At 46.1% G+C, this 13,948-nt stretch overlaps 1 protein-coding gene across 1 annotated transcript in view; it reads right to left on the bottom strand.

Annotated features, from left to right (window-relative positions):
* rem2 (RAS (RAD and GEM)-like GTP binding 2) overlaps positions 1-13,948 on the bottom strand; it is a 54,864-nt gene that overhangs the window by 34,729 nt on the left and 6,187 nt on the right. The window contains exon 3 of the mRNA XM_028021701.1: positions 8,681-8,754. Within this exon, the coding sequence (XP_027877502.1) occupies positions 8,681-8,754 (74 nt within the window). The remainder of the gene's footprint in view (positions 1-8,680; positions 8,755-13,948) is intronic.

Raw genomic sequence — 13,948 nt, forward strand, 5'->3', positions numbered from 1 at the left:
TGGAGCCAACTCACCACCAGGTAGTGGTCAGTGGACAGCTCCGCACCTCTCTTCACCCGAGTGTCCAAGACATACGGCCGCAGATCCGATGAAACGATGACAAAGTCGATCATCGAACTGCGTCCTAGGGTGTCCTGGTGCCAAGTGCACATATGGACACCCTTATGCTTGAACATGGTGTTCGTTATGGACAATCCATGATGAGCACAGAAGTCCAACAACATTATTTATTACAATTAAATATTTCTGTTGAATGGTGTAAATGCTGTAACTTTGAACTGGATTTTCTACCAATTTGAGTTTGGTACACAGCAAAAAGAGAACAAACTGGGGCGTGCCGTGGTGGCGTGGTGGTTGGCGTGACCCATGTTTGGAGGCCTTGGGTCCTCGACACGGACGTTGCGGGTTCGACTCCCGGACCCGAGGATATTTGCCGAGTGTCTTCCCCCTCTCCTTCCCCGTTTCCTGTCGGCCTACTGTCGTGTGAGGGACACTAGAGCCCACAAAAAGAAAAAAAAAAAGAGAACAAACTAAACTGCCTAGCAAGCAATACAAACAGCGCAGTACAGCACTGACAGGAAGAAGATAAATGTCGAGAAACTTCCTTCCTTGGGCTTGATTCAACACCAGCCAGCCTATCTCAGTTCCAAGAACTGGCAAAGTGATTTTTGCTTCCCTCTTCTAAGTGAACAACAAAATGTAGCTGCAAAGCAATTGCTGCCCTCTAAATTACATCCTTATTTTTTTTCTTCTCTAACCTCCCAAAACATAATAGGGCATCCAAGTTTTTAAAAAGGTCAGCAGCTCACTTTCATAAACGCATGCATGTGCATCTTACATTTTCCCAGGCCTCTGGCAGCACCAATCTGCTGCCTATGATAAATATTTTAATTTCAAGTTATCAAATAATAATGACAAGGCTAAAAGTGATTGAAGCTTGATATGAATTCACCCAAACGCAATAAAGAGAATGATGACAGGGCCTCTCCGTAAACAACGAGCTGTGTAAGACATTCTTGTCGATCTAAAGCAGAGGACATCACAGACCAGCTAGGTCAAGGCCAAGTATGTCAGCGTTTCTATTTCTGGTGCATGGATGACTTATTTAAACCATCCTACGTTTCATGACACCCACAACACTCACAACGCCCCGGCGTCTGCCTGAACAGACTCTCTGCCTTCTGTGCATGTGCGCTGGAGGTGAACACATACACATCTGCTTGGCTCCAACAAATTTCACTATCAAAAACCACCCAAGTACATACAAAAGCAGTTTTTAGATGACGAATTCATTTATTAAGAGTAAAAAAAAAAAGGCAATCTCATCCATGTTAGTAATATATGTAAAGTAACTACCCTAAGTCAAAATTAAAGTGTAAATTGTAAATTATAATTTCTTGGAAAGCTGAGTTCAGTTTCATATGCCTGTTTGTAGAATTAAAATTAAAAAAAATATTAATTAAGTATTAATAATTGCGACTGGAACATCTCTGAAAACACAATGTTGGCTATTAAATCTCAAACAGCAAAACATCTGAATCTTATTTGAAGGAATTCAGAAACTTTTATCACTAATATTTGAGGCTTTTCTCAGAGAGATGCCAACCAAATACTGTCATGAAATGCGGGTGGTGAGAGTGGTGAGGCAGATGCAGCGGACCCAGGTATGATGAATATGATGTTTTATTTACGGAAGGCCAGTCAAAACAACGAACAGCAGGCACAAGGAAACACTGACGACGAACTGACTAGACATAGACGAGGACCCGACGACGAACAAGGAACACAGGTGGAGTTAAATACACGGGAGGGTAATCACAGAGACGAGACACACCTGGGAACAATCAAGGGGAGGACAGGACAACGAAGAGACTTAACGACACAGAAAACTCTAAATAAACAAGGAAAAACACAGATCATGACAGTACCCCCCCCTCAAGGGCGGCTACCAGACGCCCAAGAAAAAAAAAACAACCAAAAAACCCAGCAAGGGTGGGTGGAGGGGTGCCGGACGGCGGGCCAGAGTCCAAACCAACAAACAAAAAAAAAAAAAAAACAACCCACCATCGTGGGCGGAAAAACAAGAAGGGCCAAGAGTCCAAAAACAACAAAAAACTACCCACAGGGTGGGCGGAGGCAAAGGAGGCGGGAACCACGGAGGTGGTCCGGCGGTCGTCCGCGGCGGCGGGAACCACGGAGGCGGTCCGGCGGCCGTCCGCAGCGCTGGAGGCGGGAACCACGGAGGCGGTCCGGCGGCCGTCCGCGGCGCTGGAGGCGGGAACCACAGAGGCGGTCCGGCGGCCGTCCGCGGCGCTGGAGGCGGGAACCACGGAGGCAGTCCGGCGGCCGTCCGCGGCGCTGGAGGCGGGAACCACGGAGGCGGTCCGGCGGCCGTCCGCGGCGCTGGAGGCGGGAACCACGGAGGCGGTCCGGCGGCCGTCCGCGGGGCTGGAGGCGGGAACCACGGAGGCGGTCCGGCGGCCGTCCGCGGCGCTGGAGGCGGGAACCACGGAGGCGGTCCGGCGGCCGTCCGCGGCGCTGGAGGCGGGAACCACGGAGGCGGTCCGGCGGCCGTCCGCGGCGCTGGAGGCGGAAACCACGGAGGCGGTCCGGCGGCCGTCCGCGGGGCTGGAGGCGGGAACCACGGAGGCGGTCCGGCGGCCGTCCGCGGCGCTGAAGGCGGGAACCACAGAGGCGGGACCCCAGGAGGCGGTCCAGCGGCTGTCCGCGGCCCGGGAGGTGGCGATGATGAGCCCCCCGAGGCAGGGTCTCTGGTGGAGCACAGGGGGTCTCGGTGGGAACGCCGGGGGTCTGAGTCGGAACACTGGGAGTCTTGTGAGGAACGCAGGGGGTCTTGGTCCTCGGGGTCTCGGGAGTCAAGGTCTCGGGGGTCAGGGTCTCGGAGGGAACGCAGAGGGTCAGGGTCTCGGAGGGAACGCAGAGGGTCAGGGTCTCGGAGGGAACGCAGAGGGTCAGGGTCTCTGGAGGAACGCAGGAGGTCAGGGTCTCTGGAGGAACGCTGGAGGTCAGGGTCTCGGGTGGAACGCTGGAGGTCAGAGTCTCGGGTGGAACGCTGGAGGTCAGGGTCTCGGGTGGAACGCTGGAGGTCAGGGTCTCGGGTGGAATGCTGGGAGTCTGAGTCGGAACGCAGGGAGTCTCGGTAGGAACGCAGGGAGTCTCGGTCGGAACACTGGGGGTCTCGGGAGTCGGGGTCTCGGGAGGAACGCAGGGAGTCTCTGGAGGAACACAGGGAGTCGGGGTCTCAGGAGGAACACAGAGGGTCAGGGTCTCAGGAGGAACGCAGAGGGTCTCGGGAGTCGGGGTCCCGGAAGGAACGTAGAGGGTCTCGGTTGGAACACAGGGGGTCTCGGTCGGAACACAGGGGGTCTCGGGAGTCGGGGTCTCGGAGGGAACGTAGAGAGTCTCGGGAGTCGGGGTCTCGGCGGGAACGCCGGCTGATTCGGCCTCGGGTGCGCCGGCTGGAACGCCGGCTGATTCGGCCTCGGGTGCGCCGGCTGGAGGTGAGCCGGAGCGGAGCCTCGGTCCCGGCTGCGGGGGCGAACCGCAGCGAAGCCTCGGAAGCGGCTGCGGGGGCGAGCCGCAGCGAAGCCTCGGAAGCGGCTGCGAGCCGCAGCGAAGCCTCGGAACGGGCTCCGGGGGCGAGCCGCAGCGAAGCCTCGGTCCCGGCTGCGGGGGCGAACCGCAGCGAAGCCTCGGAAGCGGCTGCGGGGGCGAGCCGCAGCGAAGCCTCGGAAGCGGCTGCGAGCCGCAGCGAAGCCTCGGAACGGGCTCCGGGGGCGAGCCGCAGCGAAGCCTTGGAAACGGCTGCGGGGGCGAGCCGCAGCGAAGCCTCGGAAGCGGCTGCGAGCCGCAGCGAAGCCTCGGAACGGGCTCCGGGGGCGAGCCGCAGCGAAGCCTTGGAAACGGCTGCGGGGGCGAGCCGCAGCGAAGCCTTGGAACCGGCTGCGGGGGCGACAGCTCCGGAAGGCGACGAGGGGCCGGGTCCCTCGGCGGCTCCCATCGCTGTCTCCGAGCTCGCAGCGGAGGAGGTGCTTCCGGAAAGCGACGAGGGGCCGGGTCCACCGGCGGCTCACGTCGCTGTCTCCGGGTAGACGGCGGAGGAGGTGTTCCCGGAAAGCAACGAGGGGCCGGGTCCACCGGCGGCTCACGTCGCTGTCTCCGGGTAGACGGCGGAGGAGGTGTTTCCGGAAAGCGACGAGGGGCCGGTTCCACCGGCGGCTCAGGTCGCTGGCTTCCCGGACGAAGGAATCGACGGGGGCCGTACCCGGGGGGTGCTAACACCAGCCTTGTTCCCCGGAAAAGCTCCCGCTGCAGGTCGGCGAGAGCTTCAGCTAGCTCCCTGTCCTCCCTGCTGGATCTCCGCCTCGGTCCGCTCTGCTTTTTCGGAGGGAACCTCACTCCAGCTGGGTCCATAATAGCGAGCCTCACCGTTCGGTCTGGTCGGGTCCTTCTGTCATGAAATGCGGGTGGTGAGAGTGGTGAGGCAGATGCAGCGGACCCAGGTATGATGAATATGATGTTTTATTTACGGAAGGCCAGTCAAAACAACGAACAGCAGGCACAAGGAAACACTGACGACGAACTGACTAGACATAGACGAGGACCCGACGACGAACAAGGAACACAGGTGGAGTTAAATACACGGGAGGGTAATCACAGAGACGAGACACACCTGGGAACAATCAAGGGGAGGACAGGACAACGAAGAGACTTAACGACACAGAAAACTCTAAATAAACAAGGAAAAACACAGATCATGACAAATACACAGGCGGAGAGAATGGCTAGCCACTAAAAATTACATCCAAGTTATACTGTGTGTCTCAATACAACTTATTCACTTCTGATACGATACAGATAACGTAGCTTTAAGAATTGGCTGGCACTATATCGACCCGATATGATATCAGCACGAATCATATATGATTTTATTACTTATTTTGTTGTGTGGAGTGTTAGAAAAGGCTTGATCAAGTGATGCTACTCAAGCAGAATACAATAATAAGAACAACTGACCCATTTGTTGTTAATCAATAGGTCTGATTTAGGTGCCGGCTGATTTAATCCGATATTCATTTTTTGTCTGATATCGACCGATTTTCGATATTGGATCAGGTCTACCCTAACAAAACACTGGATAATGTCATAACTCAGGTGTCATTTGATGTAAAGCTAAAACTAAATGGTATTTCAGGAATAAAGCATCATATTGACAGGAACACTGTGGTGGTAGTGTGGCTGCTTTAGGACCTTGGCATGTTTTATGGAGAAGGAAACCTCATCCAACAGTGCAATGATCCAAAGCACACCTCCAAGTCCCCATCTGAATGTCACAAAGAAATTCTGGACTTGCAGTGGAATGACCTTGTACAGGCCTCCAAAGAGACTGAGTCAAAGCAATTCTGAAAAGAAGAACAGGGCAGCAATATAAATGAAACCTTTGGGTCACTTCTTTCCTTTAATACCTGAATTAACAATTTAAAAAATCCACTGTGTACGGACTCTGGTTCTCTTTTTCTTCTGTTTAAAAATTGCTTGGTTATCTGAAACACCTAAATGCGACCCCCAAAAAAGAAAAAACAACTATTAAACAAATCTGTGAGGACAAATACTTTTTCACAGCTCTGTGTGGAAATCTGGCCTTCCCAGTTTAGTCCACTTGGGATTTGTTGTGTCCGGTAAAAATTCCTCCTCCGACTGCTCGACCTCGCCGTCAATCAGCTGGGTTGAAACACAAAAGAAGCAACTGCTGAGCATAACAGCTTTTTCAGCGTTTTCCCCCAGTTTGTGTCGCGGGGTAAGGCGCTGATTTTGTTGCGGTGAGAGAGCGACCCCCCACCCGCCCCCTCCACAGCCAGCAGTGCCGCATGCTGACCATTCTAGCATGATGCCATGCGTGAATGAGTGATTAATCCTGCCCTTGTGCGTGCATGTCTCGTGTGCTCGTGTCTGTGCATGTTGCCGTGGTAACCGGGGTGTAGGTCGGGCTGCCCTGTGGAGCACACTCGAGGCCGGAAGCCCTACCTCTCGGGGACTGCGAGTGCTGGCAGAGCATCCAGTGCCATCGCAAGCTGGTTTCTGGCACTGACTTCATACCTGATTTTCTGGATTTTTTTTTTTTTTTAACTGTTGGATGTTTTGTGTGCATGACTTTAATCTTTCAACACAATCTCCAGAAACACACAAACGAAAGAAACATCAGGAACGGGAAGCCGTCCAGTCCTCTCTGGAGTCATTCCAAACTTACGTGCACCGCTGTTGCTTCATCCCTTATGCCCTGCCTCACTTTTTTTTCTCTTTTTTTTTTAACATGCAAAGAGTAACAGATGTAATTAACTAAAAGTGAGGCGGGGGTGGGAGGGTGGAGGGTCTCTACATAAACGCTGCAAGAACAAACATGAAGCCATCTGGGGCACTTAAGAGCGATGACAGCTGCAGGACGGAAGGACAGCTAGATTACTGGTGAGAAATGAGCAGGTTTTTCTCCGGGGTTCTTCAGAGTTCAATGTAGCTCCATGTGAATAATTCAACCTGAAGAAGAAGAAGAGGAAGAAGAAGAAGAAGAAGGGCTCCTGCTGGCCCAGTGGACATCAGGAATAGGATGATATTCCCTGAAGAGTAATTAGAGCGCTCTACTGCCCGATTATCTCGTTAATATCCATAAATAACCGCGTGCTGTTTGAGCCGGTATAATGTCATAAGGTGCAGTTTTCACAAGCTTTTGCTGCTCCCTCCCCCCTCACTGCCTGTTGTGGCTCAATTTTCCACCACTCCAGATTTGCAGTATAATTATGAAGCAGAGCAATAACAAAAAAATACCCCCAAAAAACAAACATGCTTTTAGCTTTAGAATTGGATTTTTAAAAGATAGAGCTTTCCAGTTTTACAAATGAGAAAACTTTAAAGAGTTTGAAAAGTGCGAGTGCAGCCGCTCCTGTAACTCTCGGAAGCACACAAATGGCCATCAGAGAAATGGAGCAAATAGCCTTCCCCGTTTCATTAGCGCAGGCAAAGGATGGCCGACATTGGAGGAACCGCGGGTTCTTTAGCATCAGGCTTGACGTTCTCCTTGCCTCGGTGTTCACATTAATGTTTTCTGTCAGTCAGCCAACTGGGGTTAGCCTTGAAACTTTCTCTTCTAACTTTACCTTGGAATAGAAATATCAATCTGGGGTTATCCTGAGAGTCAGACTTTTTCGGCTTCACGCTAACAGATGTCATGTTTCGAAAAGGAACGTCAAAAGTCAAATCTGAAACATTTAATCTAATCACTGAATGAGGTAAGTAATTTGTCAAAGATAACATTCAGGGTAAAATCTCAAGACATTTTTGGAATCAAGCATTGTCACAAATAAATACCGTCCGATTATTGTTATCTGGAAAATTGGAGGATGTTTTTTATCAATGTTTTTTGTCAACACCAAACTTGTCAGAAGGGGCGCCTATTTTAGCTGGTTTTGAGTATGAGTTTGAATTTAAAACAACTTACACTGAAAAAGTACTTAAGCAAAAGCGGCGCTAATCTGTTAGCAAGATAACATAAACATTTCCACAAAAAGTACGTTAGTGGAGTTTTATTCCACTGCAGTTCAGTTCAATTTGATTCACTTCAAACACAAGTTATCTAAAGGGATATTAAACATCATAAATTATCATCTGAGTATCTTCAAACAGTTGCAGTGGAGGGTGATTCTGTGGGCGAGAAGAATGCTGGTAGCAGTCAGTCTTACAACAACTCTGAAGAGACCTCTGACTGAAGATTGCTGCTGCATGACAATTTGATGACACTCATGACATACTAAAAGTTCAATCTCATGTCTCTTGACATGTCCTGGATAGCACCAGCAGTTAGCCAGCACTGCTAATCTATCTCATTTGCTTTTGCTGCTCCATCTTGTCATATCATTAGGAAGATATTGGAATCGGATTGGGTGTCGTAGTTAAAGTTTTATTTGAGGTTTGAGATGCTAATCAGCTGCTCCCAGTTGTGAAAACAGTACCATATTGCCATGTTTATGCATCATTGCAACTGTCTGAAAGTAAAACAGAACAACCAAAAAGTTGCAGTTGCACAGCGTCCAAAACCAGAGGGTACAATTGTCCAAACATGTAAAGTGTGAGACAAATCGTTCCTGCCCTGCAACATAATCAACATAATCGCAGCTGTAAGCTGTTCATGTAAACAACATTTCAGCTTAAGAGCTTAGTATCATTGCCGCAATTACTACGTATGAAGTGAATGCGGTTAAAAATAAGGTAAGCTCAAAAGTTCAGCTGTTACAATTCCGAAATCTACATCGATCTATGCAAAAGCCTCCCAGAACTGAATTAGGTATGCAAGACCCCTTGCAGAAAGTTGCTTAAAATGCTGCAGTCCATGCATGTAATTTATGTCCTTCTTTACTAATACAATATATCATCAAAAAGTTGGAATGTATTATAAAAATTAAGTGAATTATGACATTATGTTAAGCGAATTGATCAGAAGACTAAGATAAAATCTGCTTCCCATTTAGTTACTGTAGTCTAAACACACAGACAATGCCCGCAGTAGTTTGACTATTCACATCTCAAACTCTCAGAGAAAATGTTCACCTCAAAAAGCTCAAAATCAACATGAGGAGCAAGAAATAAACCAGCTGAATTGTCAGTGACTCACCTGTTTCCAGTTGTCAAAAATGATGACTTTGCTGTCCTCGTCGTCCACCGTCACCGTGCACTCATAGCCCTCACCTGCAAACAGACATCAGCGTCACATCCATCAGCACAGCTTCTCCACCACTTCAGAAACAACACAACTCCTGGGCCGTAAATGTGTTGTGACAAAATCATCCTTTCACCAACAAAGTGGGAAAATATCTAGATCGTGTTGCAGAAAGCAGAGCAGTATTCGCTAAAGGAGGAAGTGTCTGCAGATTTCCAGGCACAGTCTTAGAGTGGCAGCAGGTTAATGCCATTTTTATCAAATGTTCCTTCACTTGGACCTGAAAGTGAATCCAAGTGTCAGGAGGAGTTTTTAAATAAGCGAGGCCAGATGACATTCCTTCACAGATATCTTTAAAACTGCTGAAACTATGTAAGTCTTATTAGTGGAAGAAGTAGAAATCCAAGTGGGTAATGAAGTGAATTTATATAGAGCTTTTCTAGTCACACTGATCAAACATTGTAAATGTAAGAAATTGGCTTCTGTATTCTTAATTACTATATTGTGTATGGCATGTTCCCATTCTAACAGAAATATCAAATCATTGTCCAATGATTAATATCTGTTATGACTTATTTTTACTTGTATTTAACTAGCTAAACTGTATTATGGCCCACAGTAAGGAACAGGGGTTTTTCTTGATCTTTTAAATATCTTTCAGCAAAAAAAATACTTAGGTTGAAAAGGAAGGTCCAGTAGGTTCTGCACATTCTGCTCAGATACCCTCACTCACGTCCCTGTGGGCGATTAAAAAGTCGGACATTCTGCACCTGTTTGTGTCGAGTCAGATCTACAGCTGAGCCTCAAAATTATTCACAGTCCCTTCAGGTTTAGATTTGCAGTTTCATGCCACCAAGAAGTTTTTTTTTTCTGATTGAAAATGACACAGGCATCCTCCAAACGATTAGAAGACAAAGTATAATGGTTATCGGAATAAAAGTAATTTCTTTTTTTATTATTTAACAAAAAATATATATACATGTTAAATATACTCAACAAACAATTGTCTATATTGGCATTACATCAGTGTTATTTTCCAGTCAGAAGGAGCATGTTGGTAAAGTTATATTACTTTAGCTCGAAATCAACCAGGGTTATGAATAATATCTGGCTCGACTGAATTTTTATAGACAAATTCCAAGGCTGTGCAAACTTTAAGTGATGCTTAAACATGCAAGTACAGTCCTATTGCTGAATATGGCGCTCAAACCCTGTGACCTGTAGCTTCTCAGCAACTAAAAATAAACATCAGGTATTTGTATCAAGGGCAGCAAAGGTCCATCCATATGGCCAATTAGATTATTGGCAAGTAGATCGTGGAATCCATACTAAAAATATAAAGGCCTTGGCAATATTATCTCTGAGTCGTCCTTTGCCATTTTGATAAAGCAAACACTGGCATTCCAATGGCGAATGTGATTCCATTAATTGTGCAACTCTAGATAATTAAAAACTTTGGTAATGACCTGACTGTGTAATACTGTTGAAATGTAGTGTGTTACAGTACACCACGTTAAATCCACTAGCTCTTTAAGCATATATGTGGAACTGATTTTGTTAATTTTACTCTAGTACTATAGGTATCTATAAATGCCTTGGACAGAACATCTTCAACAGCGTATCTCTCCTAAAAATCCCAAGAAGTGACGGCTATAAACACTGTCACTTACATATTTGAAAAGATGTTTTCTCAACTTTGCACTGATACAAAAGTTTTCAAAGATTTTGAAGCTAAATAAGGTTTGTTGACTTCAAATTTTAAGTTAATTTAGAATATGAGAACACGTAGCAAAAAAACAAGAAACTATTACTAGAAAGTGCCTTCTTCTTTCTGAATATGGTGCGGTGATCCAAGAGCACAACAGGAGCTGATGTAATGAATGCTTTCCAGTGTGGGCTAGGGGCATGTTGGCTGTCACCTCGGGGTGACAAGGACTGATCGACTAGCTGGCTGAAGAGTCGAGGGCCGCGGCTGATTAGCCCTGGTGTTACACTGAGCTGTGTGTCAGCAGATCCGCTGACTGACAGATGCCACACCGGAGCGCAATGAAAAGTCCAACTTTGGCTGCTTTAACGTGACATATGCTTAAAAGGAAAGAAGCGAGGCGTTCTTTCACACAAAAATGACACACATTGTGGGTGAAAAAGAGCTTCTTCAAGCTGCGGCTTGCAACCACAACTGAATCTTGATTTTCAACGCACTCTTGCTTGTGTGCCTTGTAAAATAAATATGTTTCTACCGCATTTTTCAATTTCTGATGCAAAGAGTGGCCGTACTGAAAAGCAAAGTCTGCCTTACAATTTGTAATTGGGCGATAGTCAGAGTTGCTCCCAGCTTCCCAGTGTGAAATCCAGATTCACAAGGTGTTCCAGTTGATTACTTTAACTGGGAAGTTCCCAGTTCCAATTACGACTGGAGTGCAGCATTAGATGCAGCAAAAAGGGTTGAAGCTGCACCACCATAATCTCAAACAAAAAGCTAGAGCTACATGCATATTCATTTATGAATGGCCCAATCAAAATGTTGCCTTGATAACTGCTGTTCAGCTTCATGACTTTTAAAAACAAGACGAAACAAATTCAGTTCCTAAATGTTCAAAGGTGATAGAGATACACTAAGAGTCTTGCGGCTTTAATTGCTGGGAAATGTAGTTCAAAGCCTCGATTCGTTATTTGCAAAAAGGTTTGGAAAAAAAACTACACAATAAATTTTTTTCACATTGGTGGTTGGTTGTTACATCAGAAATTGTAAAAAATAATAATAACAAAAAAAATAAAACTTTTGTAAGGTATTATAGGACTATACAAGTGTGTACTCTCTGATATAGCGTACTGTAGAATCAGGGTTTGTGACTGCAGAGACGTATTTCACCAGGCCTGCTCTCTGCTCCCATTAACAAATCTGGCTCTGGAGTGGACACAGCTGCTCTTACCACAAGATTTTGCTTCCAAATCTTTCTAAACAAGACACTTTAGGCTCAATAAAAGCACAACAGGCAGCTTTAGACAGGCGGTCTAATGAAGAATAACATAAGCAAGACTGCCAATTGTCTAAAATAAGCTGAAGACAAGATCCAGACCACTAACATGTCTCTCTGCTGGATAAGAAAATATGAAGCTGCTCAAAACTGGAACACAAAAATGAAAATGAAGGACCACAAAAAATAAAGGGTATTAAGACATTGATTCATATGATCTTGTCTATTATATGCTTGTTTATTTGCTTGGACTTTTAGATTCTGTTGGATTTAGTTGATTATTTGGTATGCACACCATGCCAAATGTGAAAGCAGTCTCCTAATCTAAATCCCATTAAGGCAGGAAGTGGCTGATTAACCAAGATGACTGACTTTGTGGCTCAGAGAAGAAATAAGTTGATCTTGCTAGAATATTTTTCAAAAGTGTATGTTCTAACAAAGCTTTAATCTCCAACATACTTCGCACCTGGTGCCACAAAGACCCATTTCTTTTACCACCTGAGGAAATTATCCGTAAAAGAGATGTAAAAACACACCCTTCCACTTACTCCCTGTGGTTTCTAAATGTAGGCCAAAAATATTTGTAATTGAATTGATGAACAAAGCAGCCAGTATCAATGTTTAGGTTGTATTTTAGTAAGACCTATGAGCAAAAAAAAAAAAAAAGATATTTTTTCTTGCCTAAGCAAAAGAACTGGACAATTTCAAATAGCCATAAAAAGATGTCCATGAACATCATTTGTCTAAAGAGCGGTTAAGAATAATCTCACCACTATGCACTGTGGATAGAAATGGGAAGAAATCTCTTCAAAACTAATTGATAGAGACTTGAAGCAAACAAACAGAGGAGTCCTGGTATCGTCCGATTTTCCATTGCAACCATTAAATGGTAAGTAGACTATATTTGTATTTTGTTTTATCAAGTCTGAGAACTATAAAGCACTAAGTCATTTACACACTGATGATGGTAAGTTTCAGTTTAGCCACACCTGCCCTGAGATTGACTGACAGAAGTGAGACTGCTGTTTAATCCACACCACCTCTGACCACCAGCAGCAGGCTAGGCAAGTGAAGTGCCTTGCCAAAGGACACAACAAGTGAGACCAATGGAGCAGGGGTGTCAAACCAGCCACTCGCCACTTACAGGACACATCCCTACCCCTGCTATCATTAGACAATGTCTAAATGGCGACTGTTTATTTGGGAGTGATGTTAGCAAAAAGCCTTTTTCTGGAGCAACTGACTTTTCTTTTTAATAAAAAAGTACAATTTGTGATAATAAAGCTTAATTTCAACATCTACTCAGCCTGCTTGAAATTATAAAACTGACATTTAGAATCTGGACCAAATTTTTGCAAAGTTATGTGTATAAACTAAAACATCATCAGCAGTCTGGTCTCTGTCTTGGACAGGTAGTCAACATGGCATTGCAATCATCCTATAGAACAGTGGTCCCCAACCACCGGGCCACTGTGTGTTGTCCAATTGGTACCGGGCCGCGCAAGAAATAATGAACTACTTCCGGATCTTTTATTTTGAAAATCCTAAACCGGATTTTACCGGTTACATCTTGCGCGTCAAAATTGAGCCAACTTGCAGCAGAATGAGTATACTTACGACGCCCCTCGCAGCAAAATTGCGAAGGGCTGACCGGTCCGCGTGACTAAAAAGGTTGGGGACCGCTGCTATAGAAAACCTTTAGGGTATGCTGAAGAGAAAAGTACATCATGATCCAGGACTCTGGATGAGCTAGAGACATTGTGCAAAGAGGAAAGTTCAAAGGTACCTCTATTTGTTTGCTTTACCCTTGTGAACCTTTATGGAAGAAAATTAGGCGATGTGCTATGGTTTAAAGGAGAATGTACGAAGTACTGACAGCGGCGGTGCCAATAATTGTGGTACCAATGTTCTTGTTAAAACAGTATTCTCACATAATAAATGTACTGAAATTAAAGATTGGATTATAATGAAAAAATCCATCCATCCATCCATCCATTTTCTGTTCACCCTTTGTCCCTAATGGGGTCGGGAGGTGCTGGTGCCTATCTCCAGCTACGTTCCAGGCGAGAGGCGGGGTCACCCTGGACAGGTCGCCAGTCTGTCGCAGGGCAACACAGAGACATACAGGACAAACAACCACACATACACACATTCACACCTAGGGAGAATTTAGATAGACCAATTAACCTGACAGTCATGTTTTTGGACTGCGGGAGGAAGCCGGAGAACCCGGAGAGAAACCCAC

Source organism: Xiphophorus couchianus, chromosome 6, assembly GCF_001444195.1.
Source record: "Xiphophorus couchianus chromosome 6, X_couchianus-1.0, whole genome shotgun sequence".
Taxonomy (NCBI): Eukaryota; Metazoa; Chordata; class Actinopteri; order Cyprinodontiformes; family Poeciliidae; genus Xiphophorus; species Xiphophorus couchianus.